Source organism: Balaenoptera acutorostrata, chromosome 9 (assembly GCF_949987535.1).
Source record: "Balaenoptera acutorostrata chromosome 9, mBalAcu1.1, whole genome shotgun sequence".
Classification (NCBI taxonomy): domain Eukaryota; kingdom Metazoa; phylum Chordata; class Mammalia; order Artiodactyla; family Balaenopteridae; genus Balaenoptera; species Balaenoptera acutorostrata.
The window spans coordinates 55,256,730-55,283,442 of NC_080072.1; the positions used below are offsets into that span (position 1 = coordinate 55,256,730).

A 26,713-nucleotide genomic window follows, 5' to 3' on the forward strand; every position below is an offset into this window, starting at 1 on the left:
CACAGAGCCAATTAACTGGGCACATCTTGTCCTAACTTATAGGCTTGGCACTTGCTTGGTAGCAAACAGAATTGCAGCCCTCAGTGTCCCGAAGCTCACTGGCCACTGGAAGCAGAGGTTCCTGGCTGGTTCCTCTCTGGGCCCCAAGCTTTGGGCACTGAGATGAAGCGCAAAGTGTGAATCCCTCTGAAGGTGGTGTCGGTGGCGTTGGTGGTGGGGCAGGAGGGCTTAGCTCACTGGGAAAGGGTATTAGTCCTGGAGATACAGGGGTGGGGAGTGGGTCAAGGATTGGGGGTGCGCAAAGTACACTTGGAGGAAAAAAACATTGCAGGTTGGATGTTGGCCCTCTGTCCTTGGCCTCACAGACACAGAGAGCAAAGATTAAATATTTGTACTAGATCCAGATAAAGGATAAAGACAGGAGTTTGATTGGGGTGAAGGGGAGGGAAGAAAACTGGCAACTATGGCAAGCCTCCCCCTAGCCTCTTTGGATACCCTGTTTGTTCTCCAAAATGATCCTTTGAGGGGGGACATCATTCCCGCTGGGTATATATAGAAACTGAGGCACAGGGAAGTGAAGCATGTGAACAGTCCAGAATTATCAATACAAAACTGTTGTGTGGCAGGGCTGGGATGTGAGCCCAGATCTGTCTGATGTGTTGGCCCGTGCTCCTCTCGTGTCTAGGAAGGTGTCTATGGGAGATAACTTGGTGATGGGGACTCTGAGGCTGGAGGGAAGGGTGGACAGGCTGACATCTCTTTTCTGTCGCAGGCACTGGCTCCAGCATCCTCTCCGCCCTCCAGGACCTCTTCTCCATCACTTGGCTCAATAGGTCCAAGGTGGAAAAGCAGCTACAGGTCATCTCGGTACTCCAGTGGGTCCTGTCTTTCCTCATGCTGGGTAAGCCGGGGCTTAGAGGGTGAGGGCAGGCAGGGGCCACCTCCCCAACAGATGTTGGAGAGGTGAGGGGTAAAAGCATCCTCCCACCTACCAGCTTTTGGGTCCCCGATCAAGTGCTCTACCCCAGGTATGCATGAGGACTCACCAAGATTCACTGGGAGGTGGTGGTATGCTTCCCATTTTATAGATAGAAAGCCCAAGTCTCAGAGAAGGTAAGTAACTTGTTCGAAGTCACACAGATTTGGGTCCAGGTCTATAGGACCCCCAAAGTGTGTGCTGTTCCCACATGCTGCCCTGCCTCCCAGCAGACATTTTCCCACAGGTATGTTGCTTTGCCTTAGGGTGGTGTGGTCCTGGGATTGAGTCCTGACTCCACCACAAACAAGCTCTATGACTTTACACAGGTTCCTTGAACTCCCTGAAAGTCAGTTTCCTCATTTTGAATGTGAGGAAAACACTGTCTCACGTGTCGCACGGGGCCAGGGCGTGGTGGGCCCCCAGTGTAGGGAGCTGCTGTTGGGAAGCGCCCTCGGAGCCCCCTCCCAGGCCTCAGCCACCCTCTGCTGAACACGGTCCCCAGCTGCTTCCTGCAGCCCGTTCAAGGCTTCTCCTTCTCTCTCTCAACACCTCCCACGTCAGTGCTTTGGTTGCTTCTCCTGCAGGTCCAGGTTGGTGCCCCCGTCCCCTGGGTTGCTATCCAGACCGGGGTCAGGGTACCGTAGGTTGTCCAGGAGGAGGAAAGGGCCCCTGGCCTGGGCCAGGCCCTGCCCTTCCAGCAGCCTCTCCTCTTCCCCAGGCCCCAGTGTCCTCAGCATAATAAGTGACTTCCCCAGCACCTCAGGGCAGACAAACCTGCTGCCGAGCATTGTAGAGTACATTCCAGAGCCTGTGAGTGAGTCTCTCGGGGCAGCCCACCCTTCAGGATCGTTCAGGCCAATGGGGATCACCAGGAATTACCGTGTCAGTGCTGAGCCGCGTCCTCCCAGCAGGCATGGGGGCCTCTGAGACCACATTTCCAGGGCAGCAGCTGCCCCTCCTTCCCTTGGCAGGGCAGAGGGATGGGATGGGGGTTGCTATTTATAGAGCCCCCTCAGTGGACCAGGCACTTGATGTGTCCGTCTTTCCTTGACTTCCCACTTCACAGGTGAGGAAATAGGGACTCACAGAGCTTCCGTGACTCTCCGAGATGGTGAAGGTCATTCAGAGGCAGAGTGAAGGATTAAGCAGAAGCCCAGAGCACTCACCAGGGAGTCCGGAATTAGTGGACCTGGTCTGAAATAGCCAGTCTTCACCTTGAGGCCCAAGAGCGGGCTTTAGGGCGTTCCGTGAACCCCTAAAATTAGGCGCAAAATTATATGTGAAAGTATGTTCACATTTTTCTGGGGTGAAGGACAATTACTGTCCTCAGATTTTTGCAGAGGCATATGGGCCTCAACAAGATAAAGGAACACTGGTCTAGGGAACAGAGCAAATTAAACTGGCTCCCTGAGGGCTCAAACCTCCAACTTGGCCTGCTTGGCCAATTTTTAGAATCCCGGAGTAGAGAGCACTGTGTAACCCCTCCATTTTCAGATAAGAAGCAGGGATCCAGTGAGGGAAGAGCCTAGCCCAGAATCACATGAGAAGGAAGTAATGGGACCAGAACAAGACCCCATGGACTCCAGCCTCCAGGCCCCTGCCTAGTCTGCTGTACCAGCTCCCTTAGTCCCCATGTGCACCCAGAAGCCACCACTATCCCACTGTCTTAGTGAGTCAGAGCTTGGCTGATGGGGAGCTGAGCAGCTGGTAGAACCTCAACCCATGCAGCATGCGGCAGGGACTGGCCCCAAGCTGTAGGTTAATAATCCATCAAGCCTAACCACAGCCCGGAGACCGGCCCAGCATCTTCCCGAGCCCTTGTGTAGGTGGGATCCAGGCCTGCTTGGTTGGGCAGGTGTGCTGAGCTGCTGCTAATTATTGTCCTGAGCAGCCCTGGCCACTCGCTCCCGCTGCCACCCAAATCTACTGGCAGGCGCTCGCCTGGAGTTGCAAAGGCTGCTGTGGCCCCGTGGGCCTCCCTCTCGAACAAAGTGACTCGCCTCCGTTTTTTGTGCCACGGATCCCTCTGGTATTCTGGTAAAGACTATAAACCTTATTCAGAGTCTTTAAACGTGTACTACAAAGTACACTGGATTTCAAAGGAAATCAATGGTATTAAAATATAAACATGTACACATTAAGACATCGAATTCCACATATAGTGACACACTCTTTTTTGTTATTACGTTAAATAAAAAGATCTAGCAGCAGGCATAATCATTACTATAATTCTTTTTTTTTTTTTTTTTTTTAGCCACGTTGGGTCTTTGTTGCTGCGCGCAGGCTTTCTCCAGTTGTGGCGAATAGGGGCTACTCTTCATTGCGGTGCGCGGGCTTCTCATGGCGGTGGCTTGTCTTTGTTGCGGAGCACGGGCTCCAGGCACGTGGGCTTCAGTAGTTGTGGCACACGGGCTCAGTAGTTGTGGCTCGTGGGCTCTAGAGCGCAGGCTCAGTAGTTGTGGCGCACGGGCTTAGTTGCTCCGCGGCACGTGGGATCTTCCTGGACCAGGGACCGAACCTGTGTCCCCTGCATTGGCAGGCGGATTCTTAACCACTGTGCCACCAGGGAAATCCCACTATAATTCTTTAGTGATGAGAATAAATGATTTTTCAAGATATCCCCAACTGCCATAAATGTGATACGGAAACATTTTTGGTTTCTATTGGCGTCACTACCTCCAGGGGCTGCTGCTAAGACTGCTGTGGTCTGGTACATTCATAAATGAAGGAAACATTAAATTTCTGTAAGAGGTGGGTGAAAATTAAGATGTTGGTTTTTTTCCCCATCCAAGCCCATGGATCTCCAGGTTGGACACTTATCTTTGTGTTAAGTCCTCTTCACACACTATCTCATGTCATCCTCCCAATACCCTGTTGGAAATCAAGGCTCAGGGATGGGCCATGGCCAGTGAGCGGCAGGGCCCCGGCTTCATGGAAGAGCGTGTCCATGCTCTTCCTGGGCTCCACTGCTGCGTCCCTGCAGTGAGCAGCCATAGGCTGCCCGCTAACGGGCCTTGGGGAGCAGAGTTGTGAATCACGAGCTTGACCATGATGTGTGGGGTGGGGTGATTGTAAAGGTGGGTCCTGAACCTTCTGCATGTGGAACCAGAAGTTGTTTGCATCTCCTGGCCCCAGGGGGGCTGGTTCCTGCTGCAGCCGCATGACCCAGGGGTAGATCAAGGAGCCCACTGTTCAGAGGACTGGGATTAGACTCTGAGAAAGGCAGGTTGTTTGGTGGTTTTAATTCATTTTTGCTCAATAAACCTTTCCTGTGTTGGTTGCTAGGGCTGGAGATGTTCATCTGACCTGGTTCCAGCTCCCAAGGAGCTCAGGGGCTGAAGGGCCGTCTGCTGGAAGGAGTCTAATGGGGGACGCAGATAACAATGAGCCAGATGATAGGGGCTGTGGACACACAGGGGTGAGAGGGAGCGGGGCCCCCCAGCTGAGAAAGTCCAGAACTAGAATGCACTCTCTGGACTCTCCATCTGTTCTCTTTCCTCCTCCCAGGCTGCCTTAGCACCAGAGTGAGGACAGTGGGTAGGGACTCCCACCTTCCCAGAGAGCCCAGACATCTGGGCAGTGCAGCCTGGGGCTCTGCCCCCTCTGATCCCGCTACCCCTCAGCCAGAGTTAGGCGTTTGATGGCAGCTAGGTTTCCAGGCTGCTCAGACCCTAGCCCGAACCTCATGGCCCTTCCCGGGCCCACCTGGAGCATACATCTAGCTGCTGAAGGCGCTTGGATACCTGTGGAGTCTAGGGGGCTTGTGACCCCTTTTCTAGGCCTAAGAATGGGGACCAGAGGCAAACTGCTCAACAATGTGAGTGACTTTGTAAGTGGTCTTAACTTAGTCATAGCCATCCACCAAGCTGCCTCAAGTACTTCACAGTTTGCCTTTAACAGGGTTTTACAGGCTGCAAATGCTTCCCTAGAGACGCACCTTCCCTATCTGTGACATCACACTCCTAAGCTGGTCCTGAAAAACTGGACACCTGGCCACTCTATGTTCACTGCCTCTCCCAAGATAGTTGTACCACTTTTAGCTACCTTGGGGAGAGACTAGCTCAGAGGCTTAGAACAGGACCGCGTTGTGGATGACAAGGGACCACCATTTTCCTGCCCTTAGCCTCATAGAGTGTCTGTGTCCAGCCCTCCCCTCTCCCTCGGGAAACCAGAGGAGGCTGAGCACGGTGGGAAGAAGAGAGCATGGAATCCAAAGCCAGGCAGCCCTAGAGCACCCGTGACTAGTGCAGCGCCCACCAGAGGGTGTGCAACCAGGGTTGGCTTCCCTTCCTAGGCAGTGGAGGGGATGCTGGACAGAGGCCATGCTTTTCCCAAGCATGAGTACCTGTTGCCCCTGGTCCTGTGCTAAGTGACAGGGGGCAAAGAAGATGTGGCCCCCCTAGTGTGGAGAATTCAGAGATGAGAGGTCCGTGTGGGAGGATAGTATGATACTGGAGAACAGTTCCTGAGGTGAGGTCTGAGCTTAGCCTTGAAGGCTCGGTAAAAATTGGAAGGATAGAAGCTCTGATGAGGGCTTTCTGTGCCAGGTTATTCAACCTTATGGCCAGCAGGCCCAGAATAAAGGGACCACTGGAAGCTGGCCCCAGGGAGTCTTCAAGTGTCCCGCTGGGGGTTTTGAGAGAGGGACTGATGGGCTCTGGGCTTTGGCCTAAGACTGCCTGGTGCTTGGTTATATTGGAAGGGGGCCAGCCCTCCTCCTGGGGCAGGAATCCCACTCTCCCAGGTCCCTTCAGTAGCAGTCTGGGGCTTCTAATGTTTAGTGAATCTCTAAAGCCTGGTACAGATTTTGGACTTAATAGTCAGACTTGAGTTTTTTTGTTTTTTTTAAAGGAAAGTTTTTTGTTTCTTGTTTTTTTTTTCACACTATTTTAAATATTTATTTATTTATTTATTTTTGGCTGTGTTGGGTCTTCGTTTCTGTGCGAGGGCTTTCTCTAGTTGCGGCAAGCGGGGGCCACTCTTCATCGCGGTGCGCGGGCCTCTCACTGTCGCGGCCTCTCTTATTGCGGAGCACAGGCTCCAGACGCGCAGGCTCAGTAGTTGTGGCTCACGGGCCTAGTTGCTCCGCGGCATGTGGGATCTTCCCAGACCAGGGCTCGAACCCGTGTCCCCTGCATTGGCAGGCAGATTCTCAACCACTGTGCCACCAGGGAAGCCCCCCAGACTTGAGTTTGAATCCTGGCTCTGCCTCATTTCTGCTGGATGACCTTGGGCAAGTTACCTCCCCCTAGAGCCTCAGTGTTATCTCTAAAATGGGGTAAAAGTCACGCTGCCCCACACTTGAGACAGTGACTCGGCCCAAGTCCTGAGACATAGAGGCACTTGGCAGGTCCCTCCCTTCGTCCACAGTCACTATGCTGGGCACTCGGGTGGGGAGAACATGCCAGGAGGGGCAGAAAGAACAGCTCTAAGGACAGCTTCACAAGACATCCACCACCCTGGCACTGCTGCCCAGACAACATGGAGCCCACGTGCCCCTCGATGCCGGGACAGCCCATCAGAGCCTAGGAGATGAGGCTCAAGTCCCCGCGAGCCGGCTCCTCCCCTGCCCCCCCGCCCCACCCCCCACCGTGGCTGTGGGCCCCCTCTGCCCAGGGCCCCAGCTGTGCCTAGCTTAGTGCCATGGTAAACACTCAATCACGTGGTGACCCCCTGCCCAGAGGGGACTGGAGCCCACCCAGGGAGGACAGGCCTGACCGGGAGCCTTCTGCCTCCCCCCAGGAGTGGCCTGCAGCGTCATCCTCATGTACACGTTCTGCACCGATTGCTGGCTCGTTGCCGTGCTCTACTTCACCTGGCTGGTGTTTGACTGGAACACTCCCAAGAAAGGTAAGAGCACAAGTCGCCCTGCCCCACCCCCTCACCCTTGGGACACTCCCTCCTGCGCAAGCTGAAGTTCCTCGTCATGGGTGCTGCCCCTTTTTTGCTTAGCACCTACTATGTGAATAGCGTTGGGCTAAGCCAGGCTGTGGTTCTGGATGGGGGGTGAGGGGGGAGGTTAATAGTGGCTCTGAGGTCACATAGTGGTCCTCACGGGAGCTCACACTCAATCCAGGGTTTGCAAAACGTGAGGGAATGAACTTGGAAAGGGGCCCAGGGGGAGGGAGGAGGATGCTGCATAGGGCGCTGGTCCCCTAGCTCAGGGGTTCACACTGGCTCTGCCTGAACATCACTCTCTCCCACTCCTACTCCTTCCCAACACTGTATTTTGTTCCCTGGAAGGTGGCAGGAGGTCACAGTGGGTCCGAAACTGGGCTGTGTGGCGCTACTTTCGAGACTACTTTCCCATCCAGGTAAAGACTTGTGGGTGTTATCTTGGGAGGGTGGGAATGGATGGGAAATCTGACTTCAAGCCTTAACCCACCCATGCACAGTGACCACATGTGCTGGGTTGAACCATGTGACATCTCCCACTATGAGCATCTGTTGATACTCTACCCCACTTTATGCAGGATTTGAGGCAATTTAGGATACGTATAATGCTATAACAGGTAAAAAGGAAAATCAGGACTTTGGGGAAAATATACAAGTATTTCACCCATAAGGGTCAACAGAGTTGCAGTGGTTGAGCTTCATGGTCACCTCTGAGCTTCCTGGCAGCCAAGGCAAAAAGGGAAACATGATCGTTATTGGTCCTCATTTTGAGAAAGGAAGAAGTTTGTTTATTCCTTGGGGAAACAAGAGTTGTTCTAGCATTTGGATCTAAAAGGTGTTTCAGATACTGAGATCCTGGGTGATGTAAGGAGCAGGTATAATAGCAGAGATTATGGCCATTGCTTGTCTGCCTTTCAGTGAATATTAAAGTCATAACTTAAAATGGAAGTGATTGGGAATTCCCTGGTGGTCCAGTGGTTAGGACTCAGCACTTTCACTGCTGTGGCCTGGGTTCAATCCCTGGTCAGGAGCTAAGATCCCACAAGCCACAAGGCGCAACCAAAAAAAAAAAAAAAGGTAGTCCAAGTTCATCTGGGCTGAACCAAGGATAGCAAAAGGTGTGAGGGGCTTTCTTTCCTTCTGAAGCTCTTACAGAAATATCACTTCCCTCAGTCAGTCATGGGTAGGTCACTGGGGGTTCTGGCCATGGGAATTAGGGCCCAGAAAATTTGGTGGGCACTGAATGGAGAGTGAGACCCTAATTGCAGAAGTGCTTGGGGAAGGCTTCTGGAGGCACTGCTGCTGGAACTCCGTCCTGAAGCTAAGTAGCACTGAAGGGTCAGGGAAAACAATGAGAGCACCTGAGTTTGAGAAGAAGCCTGGGATGTGGCAGATGGTGAGGAGGTGGAGCGGAGAGGGAGGATCTCCATTTATTGGGAGGCTTCTAGAAGCCAGCACTTTTCCCCAAGGAGTCTATCCTTTAACCCTCACAGTACCCTGTAAGGCGGGTATTAATTTTATCCCATTTTCACAGAAGAGGAAACTGAAGGTCAGAAAGTAGCACAACAGAATGAGGCTAATAGGGGGTTGAGCCAAGATTCCAGTTGCTGTCTTGCCTCAGAGTCTGGGTTCTTCCCACCACAGCATGTTGCGTCCCTATGCAGCAGAGCTGTAGGAAACAAGCTTGGACGAATCCTCAGGCTTCCCTCAGGCTTGGAGGACGGAGGCAGGAAAAGCAGTGCAGTCTGACCCTGGGTGAAGCCAGGGTGCAGTCTCCCCATATGAAGCTGGTTTAGACCAAGTTGATCTCTGGGTTTCCTTCCTCCTGCACCACTAGCTGCTCTGGGTCCCCCATACTGGTTTTCTGAGCACCTGTCTTCTCTGGGGCCAAACTCAAGGTCCTGACAAGATAAAAAGTGGCTTGGTCTGGCTTTCAGTTACATTCTACCAGACCCCCTGCTGGTGGTCTACAAGCTAGGTTTGCAGGGCAGAGGCATCTGGGCCCTGGTGCATGTTGGTGACGCTGGTGGATTGTGGGTAACTCTGGCAGAATCCTGAAGGTTTTCCCTGCAGGGGAAAGACCTGCCTAGCCAGCTCACTCAGCACCCCAGCCCCGGCACACCCTAGCTGCTGAGGTAACCCGGCAGAAATCGGTGGGGAAATCTGGGATTGGATCCCACCGGACTAAATTTTGAAAGTGGAGGCAGCGCGTGTGTGTGCGGAAGTGTGAATGACGCAGGGTGGTGTATGTTTGCTGTTGTGAGTCAGCAACTGAGACATCCTGGCATGCTGCCTGGGGGAGGTGGCCAGGTAACCCTACATTTCTCCACTGCACTCACAGGACCAGCTCCCTCTGCCCATTCCAGCCTGATCCCAGTTCTCCCAGGACCTTTGGGGTCAGGATCCCTGCTCCTCCCTTTCCCTGACCCCATCTCTCTGGCTGCAAGGAATCCAAGGCGGTTGTTGCTGGGAGGGTGTTGCATCATAGGACCCAACCCTCTCATTTTGGAGGTGAGCAAACTGAGTCCCAAAGAGGGGCAAGGACTGGTCCGAATTGCACAGCAACTCCATGCCAGGGCTAGTACTAGAATCCAGGCCCCAGGTTCTTTCCCACTGGATCCCTACTGCCTGTTTCTCTGCGAGAGATCCAATCCCAGATTTCCCCACTGGATTGAGCCCCACTCCATGGGTCTTCCTCCCTCTGCTTTGCTGTTGGAGACCTGGGTTGAGGTCCTGCCCTGTCACTCTATTCACTGGCCAGCACTGTTGCTCCCCGTGTACTCCTGGGCTCCTGCAGGGCATGGGGACACAGAAGAGTCAGCCCTGGTCCCTGCCCTTGGCTGGGCTCACCCTCTAATGGATCTTGGTAGACTCTGTCACTTTCTGCCCATGGGACCGTGGGCATGCTTTCTCAAGCTCACTGAGCCTCATTACCCTCATCTGTAAAATGGAGCTGTTCATATGATAAAAAGTGGTAAATTATGGTTGGATGTGAGGGATTATGTACTCTTTCTCTCTGCTAGGGCCCTTACCTTGGGGGCCAGGCCCCAGAGTGGCCTGCCCCTCAGGAAACCTCTTCAAGGCCAATAGCTCCCCCCATCCAGAACAGGATGACCTGATGACCGTTGGTCAGTGCTGGGACAGACAGGTACCCTTCCCCACTGATCTCTGCCCTTCCCAAAGAACCAAAACAAAACCCCGTGTCCCTTATCTCACCTCTGTTCCAAGAAGACAGCTGGGAGTTCGAGCCACATGACACGTGTGAGCTGGCCCTGGGAGGGCCCCTAGGCACCAGGACCAAAGCCAAGCTGGGCCTGAGGCATTATGCCTCAACCTGGGCTCTGCTCTTGCCTGCTGGTTGACCTTGGCCAAGCCCCTGCCCTTGGGGCCTCAGGCTCCTCTTCTGTGCATGGAGGGTTTGGCCTTAGTGACCTGATGTCAGGGCTGATGCTCTGTGGAGTCATGTATGACCCTCCTGCCCCACCCGCTTTTCCCAGCCTCTTGCCAATGGTTGGGTAATGATTTCTAACTGTGCCCACCCACCCCTCCCCACTCCCTTATTGGTGAAGCTGTTTGCTCTTTGCCACCAGGGCAGCTCAGCTGGCCCAGAGAGCATCCCTTCTCCCAGCAGAGGTGGGGCTCATGTGTTAACAGCAGCCACCAGGACCACCAGCTACCTGGAAGAGGAGTGGGCAGTGCCCGGGTCACCTCTCCTTGAGAGATGGGCAGGATCTTTGGAGAAGAGACTAGGAAACACCCTCTGAGCTTACAGTCACCTATCTGTCCATCTGCCTCATTTCACAGATGGACCTACTGAGGCCCAGAGAGGAGGGACTGTCCCAAGGTCACAAAGCAAGTCAGTAGCAGGGCTGGTATAGAAACCAAGGCTGTGTCTGCTTCAGGGCCTGTGTTCTCATTCCTTTGTTCCCCTGCCGTGGTGCCCTGCTGTGTAAGCTTAGGCGAGTCTTCGTTCCTCTCTGGTTCTGAGTTTCCTCCTCTGTATGGTGCCAGGCTGGGACAAGGCTATCTGAACACCCTACCTGCCCGGGGAGGCAGGGTGGGAGGGGCAACTTGCCAGGAATGTGTCCCAGGCTCATGTCAGCCAGCGGGCCTGACCTGGGCAACCCCTCGGGCTGAGACTTTGCCATGGGTAAACAGTCAGGGGACACGAGAGCAGGTATGTCAACAGAGCCTTCATCAGCAGTGGCCTCCCTCCTCCCTCCTGAATGGACACTCTGTCCACCCATGGCGAGGGGAGTGTGGCATGAAGACAGATCAAAGCCGTATCTGAGGCCCGTACTTTTCTGGGTGCTGCACCAAGGGCCATCAACCTGCACCGTGCCCCACGGCACCTCATTTAACCAATGTCCCACCGGATAGAGGCTTGGGGGAGGGAGGAAATGATTTAAAGAGCTAGGTAGGGTTCCGCCAGGTGGCCCATCTGTATCCCAGGTCCAAGGAAAAAGCACAGCTGGGTGGCCTGGTCTAGAGGTGGAGGATGATTTGCTGTGACCTCCGGGGAAGCAGCAACTCCTTTCTCTAGGTCTTAGTCTCTACCTTGTAATCAAAGGAATGGCCCAGATCAGGGGTCTTCCACCCCATTCTGTGCTGGGGGCTCCCAGGCCCAGCCATCAGCTCAGGAGCAAGTTTCCAACGTGGTACTGGCTGCCTCCGCTCTCACCTCAGTGCCTTCCTCGCCCATGGAAACCGGGACAAGGTGCTTTTTCCTTCTGGCTTTCCCGAGAGCTAATGCGGTAGGGCAGACCTGCTCTCTGCGGCAAAACCTCAGAACAAACACCTCTCGAAGCTCATGTAGAGCTGGGCTTGCCCCACCTCACTGGCCGTGGATTCAGCTGCTGCTCTTCCCCATTTATGTGGTGGGCAGCTAAGGATCACTTGGGGTTTTGAGCAGCTTTAATCTGCTCGCCAAAGGCAGAACGGGAGAAAGAGTACAAATGCCCCAAGCAACAGGGCACGACACAGGGGGTCTTCCTCACAGTCACACGTACTGGCAGTTACAGAGCTGGGAGGGGTGCCAGCCACCCTCACTCCCCTCCCCTTCTGGCCTCCATCACCTGAAGATTCAGATTTCAGTTTCCCGGACGCCAACCACCAGCACCCCACCCCCGCAAACTGAGTGCGAGGTTCTCCCCTCAGTCAGGGAGTTCCCAAATCTGGAGTCATAGAAAACCCAGGCTCTTGACATTCTGCCGGTGGCCAGGGGCTCTGCTCCAGCTGGCAGCAGCGCAGGGCAGGGGGAACCTTGAAGCACTGCAGGTGGGAATGTCATCAGTGCCACTTCTCCAGAGGCAGGGCAGCCCACCGGACCAAAACGGTCATACCCTTTGACCCGGGAACTGTCTTTCTTGATGTTTGTCTCAAGAATGCAAGCAGACATGAGGACTAAAATAAGGTATTTATGGAAGCATTATTTCTGAGGGAAATTTTAGAAGCTTTTTAAAGGCCCATCAGTCAGGGTTTGATTACAGTTCTATTCCATGTAGCATAGCCATGAGAAGACATGTTACTGAGGGATTCTGATAAGGAAAAATAGCTATGATATGCTTGGGAGGTAATTATTTAAAAATCATATCAACCATATGACCTCAGTTTTGTGGTTTTTAAAAAAGAACATGTGTCTATTTAAGTAGAAAAAAAGCTCAACATGTCAGAGTGGTTTATCTGGATGGAGGTGTGACAGGCGCTTTGGATTTTCTTCCTACTTTCCCATAGTTTTAAAATTCTCTGATTATTCATTAGTTTTCTAATCCTAAAAAAAAGTGATGTTTTTCTGAACAAGATGCCCATGCTCTCCATCCCTCTTAGTACCCCCCATCCCATCATGTTTCCTGTAATACTGGGTCGGTGCCTCTTGCTGCTCAGGGTTTAGGGAAACTTTGCAACATCCAACCCACCGTCCAAGCCACCAGTCCCAGGGCAGGAAGCCAATCATCCTTTAGAGCATCCCAGGACAGCTTTGTTGATAGCACTGCAGGTGAGCTACTCCAGCTGTACAGCTGACCTCCCCTGCCCCCAGTGTGGCTGGCACAAGGGCTGTGGCTTGTCCTTCTGCTTCCTGCATCAGAGCCTGAGCTGAGTCTGGCTGCCTGGAAGGAGGTTTCCATTCAGGCCAGATGCACTGTCCCTTCTCTGGCCAAAGAAAGGGACTTGGACTTTATGCCAATGGAAGCTGGACATCCCTCTTTATCTGAGAGTGACAGGAGTTGCACTGGGGTTTTAGAGCAATCACTCTGGCTGTGGTGAGGAGGATGGGCCCAGAGGGAGGGAATGCAGGAGGCTGGCAGAGTGCAATTAAGAGGACCTGGTGTGTTCGGCTGGAGAAATAAGGGGAATGAGGGAGAAAGTTTCCCACCCCCTTCCCAGGGACTCGAAGTCCAAATGGTGACTTCCAAGTACCCGGCACTGAGACCCCAGTGATGAGAGTCTGAGGTCGGAGGAAAGAGTCAGTCCAGTCCTTCAGGCCCAGGCTTCCAGGGGCCAGGGCACATCTAGTGCCTCCCCTACCTCTGGGTGTACCCCAGTACTCCTCTCCTGGCCAGCTTCCTCTGACCTGAGGTCTTCCCTGCAGCTGGTGAAGACACACAACCTGCTGACCACCAGGAACTACATCTTTGGATACCACCCCCATGGCATCATGGGCCTGGGTGCCTTCTGCAACTTCAGCACGGAGGCCACAGAAGTGAGCAAGAAGTTCCCCGGCATAAGGCCCTACCTGGCCACGCTGGCTGGCAACTTCCGGATGCCAGTGCTGCGGGAGTACCTGATGTCTGGAGGTGAGAATCCACCTCTGCGTGCCCCTGCCTGAGCCACTCCGTTGGCCAGAAAGCCAACCCACTGTGTCCTGGTGCCTGGTCCTGTGTTGGAGATGTGGCCTGCTGAGGCACAGTGGGTCAGGGCTGAGTGGGAGAGCTGTTCATACAAGGGTTCAACTAGGATAACATCTTCCCTAGGAAGCCTTCTCTGACCCCTTTTCTGGGCATCCCCAGCCCCTGTGCTGCCCTTTGCACGACTTAATCATCGTCCATGACTCTCATTCTCCACCCACCTTGATCCCCACCAGCCTGACTTACTGGGATTCCCTAGCACCTGGCACCAGCATGACACAGTTAGGACCTCAGGGAACATTTGCCAAATGAATGCATTCCCTAAACAACCTTGTGTCATTGTCCCCACTTTACAGATAAGTAAGCTGAGGCTCAGAGAAAAGAATGGCTTACGTGGGGCCATACTTCTAAGTGGCTGGGTTAGGTCTGGGACCCAGGCACACGGCTCTGTCTATATTTGACCATGTGCAGGGGGTAGGGAGTGCATCCATGGGCAGCCCTGACTGTGTGTCCCCCCTCCACTCCCCAGGCATCTGCCCTGTGAACCAGGACACCATAGACTACTTGCTTTCAAAGAATGGGAGCGGCAATGCCATCATCATCGTGGTGGGGGGCGCGGCCGAGTCCCTGAGCTCCATGCCCGGCAAGAACGCAGTCACCCTGCGCAATCGCAAGGGCTTTGTGAAACTGGCCCTGCGCCATGGGTGAGTGCCTCCCAGAACACGTGTGTGCACACGCATGCACACACCCCTCAACAGCTCTGCGCTGTTGCAGCCCAGGGCAGCCGCTCCTTGCCTCCTGAAGGCAGAACCCAGACCCCAGGAAGGCAGAGAAGGGGGTTAGCTATCCTGTGGGGAAGGGGACGTTGGAGCCCAGAGGTTCAGGCCAGGGTTGCCCAAGCTCAGGCAGGGCGGCTGAGCGGGCAGAGATGCAGTCTGGGTCTCCTGGGCCCTGGCAGGTGGGCTGAGAGGCCAGCCACGCCCAGAGGCAGCGCTGTGCCCCAGGGCCAGAGCGTGTCATGCAGCTAGGAGAGCGGAAGGCCAGGAAGGAGGATGTTGTGGCCCGAAATATCAAGGAAGCCTTCTTGGAGGGGTAACCCTGAGGACAGGCAGAGAGGAGCTAGGCAGCTTGGATTTCTCTGACCTTTTCTAGGGGTACATTCTGGATAGCCACCTGTTCAGCACATTTCACTGGACAAAGTGCATTTACTTCTACAGTCCCGTTTGATTCTCCTGCAAAATCCTGTAGGGATGCCATCCCCATTTTCCATTTGAGAAAACTGAGTGAAGCTATAGTGACCTGGTCAGGGCCACATTGTAAAGCCCTGACATGCTCCCCAGTCACTAACAGGGGCAGAGGGCCTGTCCCCATCTGGCAGGGAGGCGACATGTGGTTTGGGGTCCCCCGGGTGATTCTTGTACACACCTGACGGAGGGGAGTTTGGCTGGTGTCTGGGGCCTCTAGGGCTGCCAGGAGGAACTGAAGCCAGTGATTGGGCTATGACAGACCCTGGCCTCTCCCTTCCAGAGCCGACCTGGTTCCCACCTACTCCTTCGGGGAGAATGAGGTGTACAAGCAGGTGATCTTTGAGGAGGGCTCCTGGGGCCGATGGGTCCAGAAAAAGTTCCAGAAGTACATTGGCTTCGCCCCGTGCATCTTCCATGGCCGAGGCCTCTTCTCCTCCGACACCTGGGGGCTGGTGCCCTACTCCAAGCCCATCACCACCGTGGGTGAGCCCCCCTTCCTCCAGACCCTGAACTCGGGTGCCGCAGCTAGTTTAGTGGCAGAGTTAGGATTCAAACCCATCCCTGGCTCTGATGTCCATGCTCTGAACCATGAGGACGTGGACCTGTTTGGGTGCTGATGGGAATGATCATTGGGGGAGGGGGATAGGGGGATAGTTCCATTACCACGAGCTAAGCTGTGCTAGATGATAAAACAGGACTCAGCAATTCTGTGTTTTCAGAGCCCAAGTCTATCAGGGAAGACCCCCTTACAGCAAAGACCAATAAGGGGTGTGAGGAGGACGTGCAGGGTGCTCTGGAGGGTCATAATGGACCCCAGGGAGGAGGTGACTCTTTTTTTTTTTTTATAAATTTATTTTTTTATTTTTGGTTGTGTTGGGTCTTCGTTGCTGCGCACGGGCTTTCTCTAGTTGCGGCGAGCGGGGGCTACTCTTCGTTGTGGTGCATGGGCTTCTCATTATGGTGGCTTCTCTTGTTGTGGGGCATGGGCTATAGGCACGCGGGCTCCAGTAGTTGTGGCACACGAGCTCAGTAGCAGTGGCGCACGGGCTTAGCTGCTCCACGGCATGTGGGATCTTCCCGGACCAGGGTTTGAACCCGTGTCCCCTGCATTGGCAGGCGGATTCTTAACCACTGCGCCACCAGGGAAGTCCCTGTGACTTACACTATTAGCTGAACAGGAATTATCCTGAAAAAGAGGGGAAGAAGAGACTTTTTGTCAGAAACAATAGCCTAAATGAGGTTCCCGCAGCGAGACTGTATAGATTTTTGAGGAACAGGTGCAAATCAATATGACTGGAGCAGAAGCCTGTGAGAAGTGTAGCAAAAAAACTGGCTGCACTTCGCCCCCAGCTGTGTTGTTTTGCGTTCATATGAGACAATTTAGAGGATTGCAAAGAATTATCTATTGTAGGAGTATGTGTGTCTGTGTGTATCTGTTAATGGTTCACAATCTAGAGATCACATAAGAGCATGGAGGCCGCAAGCCATGGACTTCAGGGGCCAAAGCTCACATAGATACTTTGAGTTCTTATCAGGGCCAGATGTTTTGCTTTGTACTTTTTCCAGAGAGATCAACTTCCTGCATTTTAGGTCACACGACCCAGACTCACCCTTGACTCTTGTTATACACAAATCCTGTACCAGGTCTGATGTCTGTGAGGCAGCAGGGACATTTCCATGCACAGGGTGGCTGGAGAGGGACAGGGTCTAGTGGACAGTGTGAAGGAGTTTGCTCCTCACCTTAAGAATGGAAAACTGGGGAGTTTCCTGGTGTCCTAGTGGTTAGGATTCTGGGTTTTCACTGCTGTGGCATAGCCCTATAAGGAAGGATCCCCATGTGATAGGTGAGGAAACTAAGGCGCAGAGAGGTGAAGTGACGTGCCCAGAGCAGGGCAAAAGCAAAGCCATTACCTGGTCCCACACCTCTCACAGGAGCTCCCAGCTGAGTACTGTGGGTACAGCTGGACTTGATCCTACCTGCTGCTTAGTGGCTATGTGGCCTTGGGCAGGTCCCTTCCCATACCCCTGGGCCCCAGTCTTCTCACCTATAAAAGGGACAACCTGAAATGGAGCACGTTCAGCACGATTCCTGACAGGTGGCTGGCAAGTAGCGCAGGGTCGCTACCATCGGCATTGTGGTGGATGCCCAGGGAGGGTGGGCCGAATGGCACTGACTAACCAGAGGCCTCTGCCCCATCCCTGCAGTGGGTGAGCCCATCACTACCCCCAAGCTGGAGCACCCGACCCAGCAGGACATCGACCTGTACCACGCCATGTACGTGGAAGCCCTGGTGAAGCTCTTCGACCAGCACAAGACCAAGTTCGGCCTCCTGGAGACCGAGGTCCTGGAAGTGAACTGAGCCTGTCCGCAGGGGCCAGCTTCTGGGAGGAACCAGCTGCAAATCGTTTTCTACCAAGTTCTCTAGTGCTTTTTGTTCTGTAAATGTGGAAGCGTCATGGGTGTCTGTGGGTTATTTAAAAGAAATTATAATAATTTTGTTAAACCATTACAATGTTAGGTCTTTTTTAAGAAGGAAAAAGTGAATATTTCAAGCTCTTTCACTTCCAGTTTGTCCTGCTCTAGGTGGTGACTGACCTATCTGGGCCTTTATGGCTTCTCAGCCAACCCCTCTTCTCCGCTTCCCAAAATTACAGAGAAACTCAGTCCTGGTTAACTGGGGAAGAGGGACAGCCATTCGTGACTCAGGCCAGTTAGATTCTTTGCCCTTTGTCCCTGGGGGATGAGGGGCCAGAAGCTTCCTCTAATACAAACATCTCTATGGCCAGCTACCCCACGCTTGACTGCAGGACCAGCTGCTTCTGCCAAGGGGAAGACTCAGAGGGAACAGGGGTCCCCGTTTTGAAGAGCTCAGGGATCAACATCTGGAATATTCAAGCTCAATTCTCCTTTCTGCCACCCCCCACGGCCCCAGTCTCTGAAATCTGAGCCTGGACTGGCCTCCAGAGAGAGGACGGAGGTGGCGGTGATCCCAGGCTGGGGAATGGCGCTGTCCAGTTTAATCATGTCTTGGATTATCAAGCCCCACCACGTTCTGGTTGGAGTGCTGGTTTTCCTCAGGGAGCTGACGACATGGACCCAGCACAGACCCTGCATTGGCCTAAATCACATACTTCTCAGTGGCCTCGGTTTGCTTAACCCACACCCTCAGTAGTGGTTGTGGGGAAGGGGTCCCATTTCCTGTTTACAGAGGGACCTGGCCTTCTGAGCAGCAGATTGGTCCAGAACAGAAGTTCCCCGAACCCAAACCTCATATATTTGTGCCTTTCTGAGAGGGGGCCAGGGAGGAAATCTAGTCCTTCGTGTATTCTGTTTTCTCTTGATGAGATCATTATACCATGTTCAGACTTTTGTATATTCCTAAATGAATAAATGAAAGTGAGTGTCCTCTATGAGTTATTGCAGGGGCCACATCTGCATCTTGCCGCTGACACTTGGGGAGACCACCGCCCCCACCGGGCTGCCTGCTGAGCCCTCTCCCCCTTGCTTCTTTGGCCCACATAACCCTGTGTGGTGTATTAGTTATTAATTGCTGTGTAATAAATTACTGCAAAACTTAGTGGCTGTTGGGACTTCCCTGGCAGTCCAGTGGTTAAGACTCTGCGCTTCCAATGCAAGGGGCACGGGTTCCATCCCTGGCTGGGGAACTAAGATCCCACATGCCACTGCAGCGCAGCCAAAAAAAAAAAAAGACAGAACTTAGTAGCTGCAAACAACAGTGTCCACTTTCTGAGGGTCAGTAATCAAGGTACAGCTTAGCTGGGCCCTCTGCTTCAGGGTCTCACACAAGGCTGCAATCAAGGTATCAGCCGGGCTGCGATCATCCCAAGGCTTGACAGGGGAGGATCCACTTCCAAGGTCATTCTTTTGGCTGTTGTCAGGATTCACCTCCTCACTGGCTTTGACCAGAGGCCACTCCCAGTTCCTTGCCACACGGGCCTTTCTGTGGAGTAGCTCACAGCGTGGCAGCTGGCTGCATCAGAGAGAGTAAGCAAGAAGAACCAGAGAGAGTACAAACAGAAACCACAGTCTTCTATAGCCTAATCTTGGAAGTGACAACCTATCCCTTCTGCCATATTCTCTTCATTAGATGCAAGTCACTAGGTCCGGCTCACACTCTTGAGGATTACACACAGAGTGAATACCAGGAGGCAGGGCTCACTGGAGCCCCTTCACAGCTGCCTTCCACCTGTGGTGAAGGCTACTGTCCTGCTGTAAGGTCCTGGAATAGCTGGGCTAGAAAGGTCCATATGGATCACTCAACCATGTTCCTCGCCCCTGGCCTCAGTTATACCACAAAGAGGGAGGCCTGGCCTGCTATCACTCTAGTGATTTCATACCACACCTGGATCTCACAACATGCCACCTCTCTCTGTTCTAATTCCATTCAGTTCAATGAGTACCAAGTACCTGGGGGAACCCTTCCCACCTGAGACTAAAGTGACTTTCCCACTTTCCATTACCTAATGCCTGTCTTTACCATTCACCTCACGGACCATTCCTCTGTGCCAGAAGATGTGAGCTAGCTGCGTGGGAGCAGAAACAAACATTGGAAACAGCTGAGGATATGCAGGTGGTCAGAGCTGTGACGGAGAGGCCCCTAATCCAACCTGGGGTGCCTCATTGATCTGGGGCCCCAGCCTGAGTTGGGACTCAATGGGTGACTAGAAATTTGCCAGGAAGGAGTTGAAGGGCAGAGCAGCAAGTGCAAATTGGGGAGGCTGCTGATTTGAACCACTGAGAGGTGGCGGTAGAGAGGTCTGCAGTGGGGCTTCCCGTGGAAGGGCAGGGAGCTGGCTTCTCCAGAGTTTTTCGGTGGAGAGGAAGGCAGGGCAGAGAAGAGGTGCCCTGGAGGCCAACAGAGGCTAGATTCTGTAGCTCCAAGCAGGTCTTAGGCCTCAGGCCACAGAGCCCAGGTTAGAGGACAGACATTTCCTTTAGGATGGAGGAAAGGCCTGTTTTCTGATGCATCTCAGCCCCATACCAGCCCCAGCCTGAGGCCAGCCATGACCCTCATCATCTGGCTCCAGGCTAAGCTAGGCCAACCCACAAACATAGGCCATTATTCTCAGCATTAGTTTTGTGAAGATTGGATACCTACTGTGCATCAGGGAACTCCACCATCTCTGCCTAAGAACAGGAACAATAACCAGGCCCCAAATCTTGGAGGGGCCACCCAGGGCAACGTAAGTTTGGCCCTCTGTATCCATGGGTTTTGCATCTGCAGATGCATAGCGCCAACTGTACTACTCTATTTTATATGAGGGACTTGAGCATCCTCACATTTTGTTATCCATTGGAGGGAGGGGAGTGGAGTAGGGGTGGGGGGCTCTATAACCGATCCCCTGCAAATAGCAAGCATGTCTAGCAGCCAGCTGTGCAGAGCAGAGGCATGCCTCGCTCTAAGCCGTGTGTGGGCAACTCTAGGTAAATGCTACGAACATTGCCTTGGGTTGGGAGTTGTTACCTTCGGAGAGGGAACTGGAAACTCCTTTTCCAGAAGACCCTCTGCCTTTGGACGGTGGGAGTGGGGCTGCTGTCTCAGCCTGAAGGTCAGTTCCATGATTCTGCTTGTTGTTCCCAGATATGGCCACTAGGGGGCACTGAGGATAGGTTGGAGGCAAACGCTGCGTAGCTTCCTAAGCTTTCTTTTCACATTTTGACGCTTATCTAGCCCCTACCCAGGGCTAGAAGCTAGAGATAAATAAAATCACAGACTCCCAAAAGCTCAGAGATAGACAGAAATTTAGCATTCACCGTGAGCAATTCCTCCTAATTCCTGGGAAACTTGGCACAGAAAGGCCAACAGACTTGCCCCTAATTACTCAGCAAATCAACACTCATCGAATTCCTCCTCTTGACAGGGAATGAGGGGCTTCCAGATTGAATGTCCCCTGTTCTCAGGTGCTTGAAATGTAATAAGGGCGACAGAAACGTAAAGCACTTATCTTTTAAAAAACCTTTGCCTCCTTTTATATTCCCTGTCTAGGTTCTAGATGTCACTACTGCCCACCATCAGCACAACCAGCCACCAGTCGTGGTGGGCTCGTCTCTCCTCCCCCTTCCCTGCCCCACTCCGATAGCTGCTTGCTGATGCTGATGCTGACATTTTTGTCTCTCAAATCATTCCCTCCTTTCTCATCCCTGATAAAGTATACGAATGAGTGTGGGATCCAGCCTGTGACACTGCCCTTACCAGCTGCATTATCATGTCACTTAACCTTTCTGAACCTCAGCTTCCTCATCTGTAAATGGGAATAATCTATATTCCTGAGTAAATGAGATAGTAGGTATCTAAATATATGATATAAAAGTAAAATGTATTCATCCAGCTCTCTCAACAGGAAATAATAGCTGTGATCATCATCATCATCATCATACCCTTACTGAGTCTCCCGGACCTATTAAATTGAGCTCCCTGTTTCCAGGCCTCTCTCCAGCTCACTGTTCCTGCAGCAAAGTGGCCAGTCTTCCTTATTTTTTTGTTTAAATAAAAGCTTTATTGAGATATAATTCACGTATCATAAAGCCCATCCTTTTAAAGTATATACTACAGTCAACAAATCTATGACAAAGGAGGCAAGGATATACAATGGAGAAAAGACAGTCTCATCAATAAGTGGTGCTGAGAAAACTGGACAGCTACATGTAAAAGAATGAAATTAGAATACTTCCTAACACCACACACAAAAATAAACTCAAAATGGATTAAAGACCTAAATGTAAGACCAGACACTATAAAACTCTTAGAGGAGAACATGGGAAGAGCACTCTTTGACATAAATCACAGCAAGATCTTTTTTGACCCACCTCCCAGAGTAATGGAAATAAAAACAAAAATAAACAAATGGAACCTAACGAAACTTCAAAGCTTTTGCACAGGAAACTATAAACAAGACGAAAAGACAACCCTCAGAATGGGAGAAAATATTTGCAAATGAATCAGTGGACAAAATCTCCAAAATATATAAACAGCTCATGCAGCTCAACATTAAAAAAACAAACAACTCAATCAAAAAATGGGCAGAAGACTAAATAGACATTTCTTCAAAGAAGATATACAGATGGCCAAGAGGCACATGAAAAGCTGCTCAACATCACTAATTATTAGAGAAATGCAAATCAAAACTACAATGAGGTATCACCTCACACCGGTTAGGATGGGCATCATCAGAAAATCTATAAACTACAAATGCTGGAGAGGGTGTGGAGAAAAGGGAACCCTCTTGCACTGTTGGTGGGAATGTAAATTGATACAGCCACTATGCAGAACAGTATGGAAGTTCCTCAAAAAACGAAAAATAGAACTACCATATGACCCAGCAATCCCACTACTAGGCATATACCCCAAGAACACCATAATTCAAAAAGAGTCATGTACCGCAATGTTCATTGCAGCTCTATTTACAATAGCCAGGACATGGAAGCAACCTAAGTGTCCATCGACAGACGAATGGATAAAGAAGATGTGGTACATATATACAATGGAATATTACTCAGTCATAAAAAGAAATGAAATTGGGCCATTTGTAGAGACGTGGATGGACCTAGAGCCTGTCATACAGAGTGAAGTAAGTCAGAGAGAGAAAAACAAATATCGTATATTAACGCGTATATGTGGAATCTAGAAAAATGGTACAGATGAACTGGTTTGCAAGGCAGAAATAGAGACACAGATGCAGAGAACAAACGTATGGACACCAAGGGGGGAGTGGGGGGGGATGGTGGTGGTGGTGGGATGAATTGGGAGATTGGGATTGACATGTATACACTAATATGTATAAAATAGATAACTAATCAGAACCTGCTGTATAAAAAAATAAATTCAAAAAATTCAAAAAAAAGGAATAAATTAAAAAAAAATGAAGTATATAATTCAGCGGGTTTTAGTATATTCGCAAAGTTGTGCATCAATCACCACTCTCTAATTCCAGAACAATCTCATCACCACCAAAAGTAATCCCATACCAGTTAGCAGTTATTCCTCATTACCCTTCCCGTCAGGCCCTGGCTAAAAACTAATCACTAACTTACTGTCTGTCTATATGAATTTTCCTATTTTGGACATTTTCTACAAGTGGAATTATACAATAGGTGGCCTTTCGTGTCTGGCTTCTTAGATTTAGCATAAAGTTTTCGAGGTGTGTCTGTGATGTAGCATGTTTCATGAATCATGTACCATTTGTCCTTTGGAGCATGAAAGTTTTTAATTTTGGTGTAATCAAATTTATCTAGGTTTTTTGTTTTTTGTTTTTGTAGTGTGTAGGCTTCTTAGATATGAAAGCCCCAGCCTAATCCAAGGTCACAAAGATTTACTCCTATGTTTTCTTCTAAACGTTTTAGAGTTCTTAGCTGCTACATTTAGATCTCTGGACTATTTTTTTTAATAAAGTTATTTATTTTATTTATTTTATTTTTGGCTGTGTTGGGTCTTTGCTGCTGCGCACGGACTTTCTCTAGTTGCAGTGAGCGGGGGCTACTCTTCGTTGCGGTGCACAGGCTTCTTGGCTTCTCATTACGGTGGCTTCTCTTTGTTTCGGAGCACAGGCTCTAGGCATGCGGCTTCAGTAGTTGTGGCACCCGGGCTCAGTAATTGTGGCTTGAGGTCTTATTTGCTCCGCGGCATGTGGGATCTTCCCGGACCAGGGCTTGAACCCGTGTCCCCTGCACTGGCAGGAGGATTCTTAACCACTGCGCCACCAGGGAAGCCCATCTGGACTATTTTGAGTTAATTTTTGTGTATGGTTGCGGTAGGGTCCCACTTCATTCTTTTGCATTTCCATTCTTTTGGATATCCAGTTATCCCAGCACCGTTTGCTGAAAAGACCATTCTTTCCTCATAAAATTGTCTTGGCACTTTTGTCCAAAATCAATTGATCATAAATGTAAGGGTTTATTTCTGGATTCTCAGTTCTATTCCACTCATCTCTATTTCTATACTTACTCTAGTAGCACACTGTCTTGATTAGCTTTGTAATAAATTTTGAAATCGGGAAATGTGAGTCCCGACTTTGTTCTTTTTTAGATTGTCTTGGTTATTCTGTGTCCCTTGCATTTCCATATGAATTTTAGGATTGGCTTGTTAATGTTTGCCAAAAAGGCAGCCAGGGTTTCGATAGACGTTGCATTTGAAGCGACAGATCAATTTGGTGAATGTTGCCATTTTAACAATATTAAGTGTTCTGGATGTTTTCCCATTCATTTAGGTTTTCTTTAACTTCCTTTAATGGTGTTTGTAGTTTTCCACGTACAAGTTTTGCACTTCTGTTAAATTTATTCTTAAGCATTTTATTTTTTTGATGCTATTGTTAATGGAATAGTTTCCTAATTTTGTTTCAGATTGCCATGTTAGTGTATAGAAATACAATTGGTTTTTGCGTATTGATCATGTATCTTGCAACTTTATGGAACTTGTTTGTGTCAAATGCTTTTTCTGCATCTGCTGAGATGATCATATAGTTTCTGTCCTTTATTCTATTAATATGGTGTATTACATTAATGGATTTGTGTATGCTAAACCAATCTTGCATTCTTGGTAAAAAAAAATTTATATGTTTGGATTTAGTTCACTAGTATTTGATTCACTAGTATATTGTTGAAGATTTTTATGTCTATATTTATAATGAATAAGGGATATTGGTCTGTAGTTTTCTTGTCTTTGCCTGATTTTGGTATCAGGGTAATGCTGGCCTCATAGAATGATTTGGGACGTCTTTTCTTCTGTTCTTGGAAGAGTTGTGAAGGATTGATGTTAATTTTTCTTTAAATATTTGGTAGAATTCACCCCTGAAGCCATCTGGGCCTAGGCTTTTCTTTGTGGAAAGTTTCTGATTACTAATTTAAACTCTCCTTGTTATAGATCTCTTTAGATTTTCTTTTTGTTCTTGAATCAGTTTTGGTAGTTTGTGTGTTTCTAGGAATTTGTCCATTTCATTTGATAATCTAATCTGTTATACAATTGTTCATAAGATTCCCTTCCAATCCTTTTTATTTGTGAAAGGCTGGTAGTGATGTCCTCGCTTTCAGTCCTGATTTTAGTAATTTGAGGCTTCTCTCTTTTTTTTCTTGATCAGTCTAGCTAAAGATTTGTCAATTTAATTGATCTTTTCAAAGAGTCATCTGGTTACACCGATTTTCTCTGTTCTTTTTCTATTTTTTATGTCACTTATTTGTGCTTTGTGTAAACGTATTTAGCATATTTTCCTCTAGTATTTCCTCTGAGTTAGTTTGCTCTTCTTTTTCCAGTGTCTTTAAGGTGGAAGTTTAGTTTATTAATTTGAGATTTTTTTTTTCTTGTTTAATACGGGTGAGTTATAAGTTTCCCTCTAAGAACTGCTTTAGCTGCATCCCACAGTTTTGGTGTGTTGTGTTTTTGTTTCATTCATCTCAAAGTTTTTTATAATTTATCTTCTGATTTCTTTGTTGACCCATGGTTATTAAGAGTATGTTGGTTAATTTCCATGTATCTGCTATTTTTCCAAATTTCTTTTGTCATTTATTTCTAATTTCATTTCATTATGTTCTTAGAACATACTTTGTATGATTTCAATCCCTTTTAATTTATTGGGGCTTTTTTAATGACCAAACATATGATCTGTCTTAGAGAACATTCCATGTGCATCTGAGAAAAGCATGTATTCCGCTTTTGTTGGTTGGAATGTTTTATAGATTAGATATCTATTAGGTCAAGTTGGTTTATTGTGTTGTTCAAGTCTCCTTTTCCTTGTTGATCTTCTGCCTAGTCGTTTTATCCATTACTGAAAGTGGGGTATTGAAGTAACCAACTATTGTTGTTGAACTGTTTATTTTTCCCTTCAATTCTGCAAGTTTTGCTTCATATATTTTGGGACTCTGCTGTTATGTGCGTATGTTTATAATTTTATATCTTCCTAATGAAGTCACCCTTTTATCATTATAAAATGTCTTTATCTCTAGTAACAATTTTTGTCTTAAAATCTGTTTTGTGTGGCCTGTATTAGTATAATATAGGCACCCCAGTTCTCTCTTGGTGACCATTTGCATGGAATATCTTCTATCCTTTCCCTTTCAACCTATTTGTGTCTTTAAATAAGGAGTGTGTTTTTGTAGACATAATAGTGTTGGACTTTTTAAAAATACATACAGTACTTCTACTTTCTGCCTTCTGATTGGAGCATTAATTACATTTAATGCAATTACTAAGGTAGGATTTACATCTGTCATTTTGTTGTTCTTTCTCCCCTTCCATCCCTGCCTTCCTTTGTGTTAAACATGTATTTTCTAATATATTATTTTAATTCTCTTTTACTGTATATTTTTGAGTTATTTTCTTCATGGTTACTCTGGAGATTACAACTAACATCTTAATTTAAAACTATCTAGTTTAGATTAATACCAACTTAATTTCTCCATCTTTTGGGCAGGCTGGCCTGAGAGAAAAGAGGGGCAGGCCATACATAGGAATGGTGTGATGGGTTAAATGCTGACCCACAAAATAATATGGACATGTCCTAATCCCTGGAACTTGTGTATGTGACTTTATTTGGAAAAAGTCTTTACAGATATAATTAAGGATCCCAAGATGAAATAATCCTGGATTATCTGGGAGGGCCCTGAATCCTATGACAAGTGTCCTTAAAAGTAGAAGAAAGGAGAGACACAGGGAAAGGGGAGAGGCCATGTTAAGGAAGCAGGGACTGGAGTTATATAGCCACAAGCCAAGGAACAACTGGAACCACCACAAGCTGGA

At 49.7% G+C, this 26,713-nt stretch overlaps 1 protein-coding gene across 1 annotated transcript in view; it reads left to right on the top strand.

The window, feature by feature from the left end:
- The window catches only part of DGAT2 (diacylglycerol O-acyltransferase 2), a 32,360-nt gene extending 13,816 nt beyond the window's left edge, over window positions 1-18,544 (top strand). Inside the window, exons 2-8 of the mRNA XM_057552028.1 lie at window positions 773-901; window positions 6,722-6,829; window positions 7,223-7,293; window positions 13,464-13,668; window positions 14,249-14,423; window positions 15,247-15,449; window positions 17,172-18,544. Of these exons, the coding sequence (XP_057408011.1) occupies window positions 773-901; window positions 6,722-6,829; window positions 7,223-7,293; window positions 13,464-13,668; window positions 14,249-14,423; window positions 15,247-15,449; window positions 17,172-17,326 (1,046 nt within the window). The 3' untranslated portion in view covers window positions 17,327-18,544. The remainder of the gene's footprint in view (window positions 1-772; window positions 902-6,721; window positions 6,830-7,222; window positions 7,294-13,463; window positions 13,669-14,248; window positions 14,424-15,246; window positions 15,450-17,171) is intronic.
- Window positions 18,545-26,713: the final 8,169 nt, after the last annotated feature.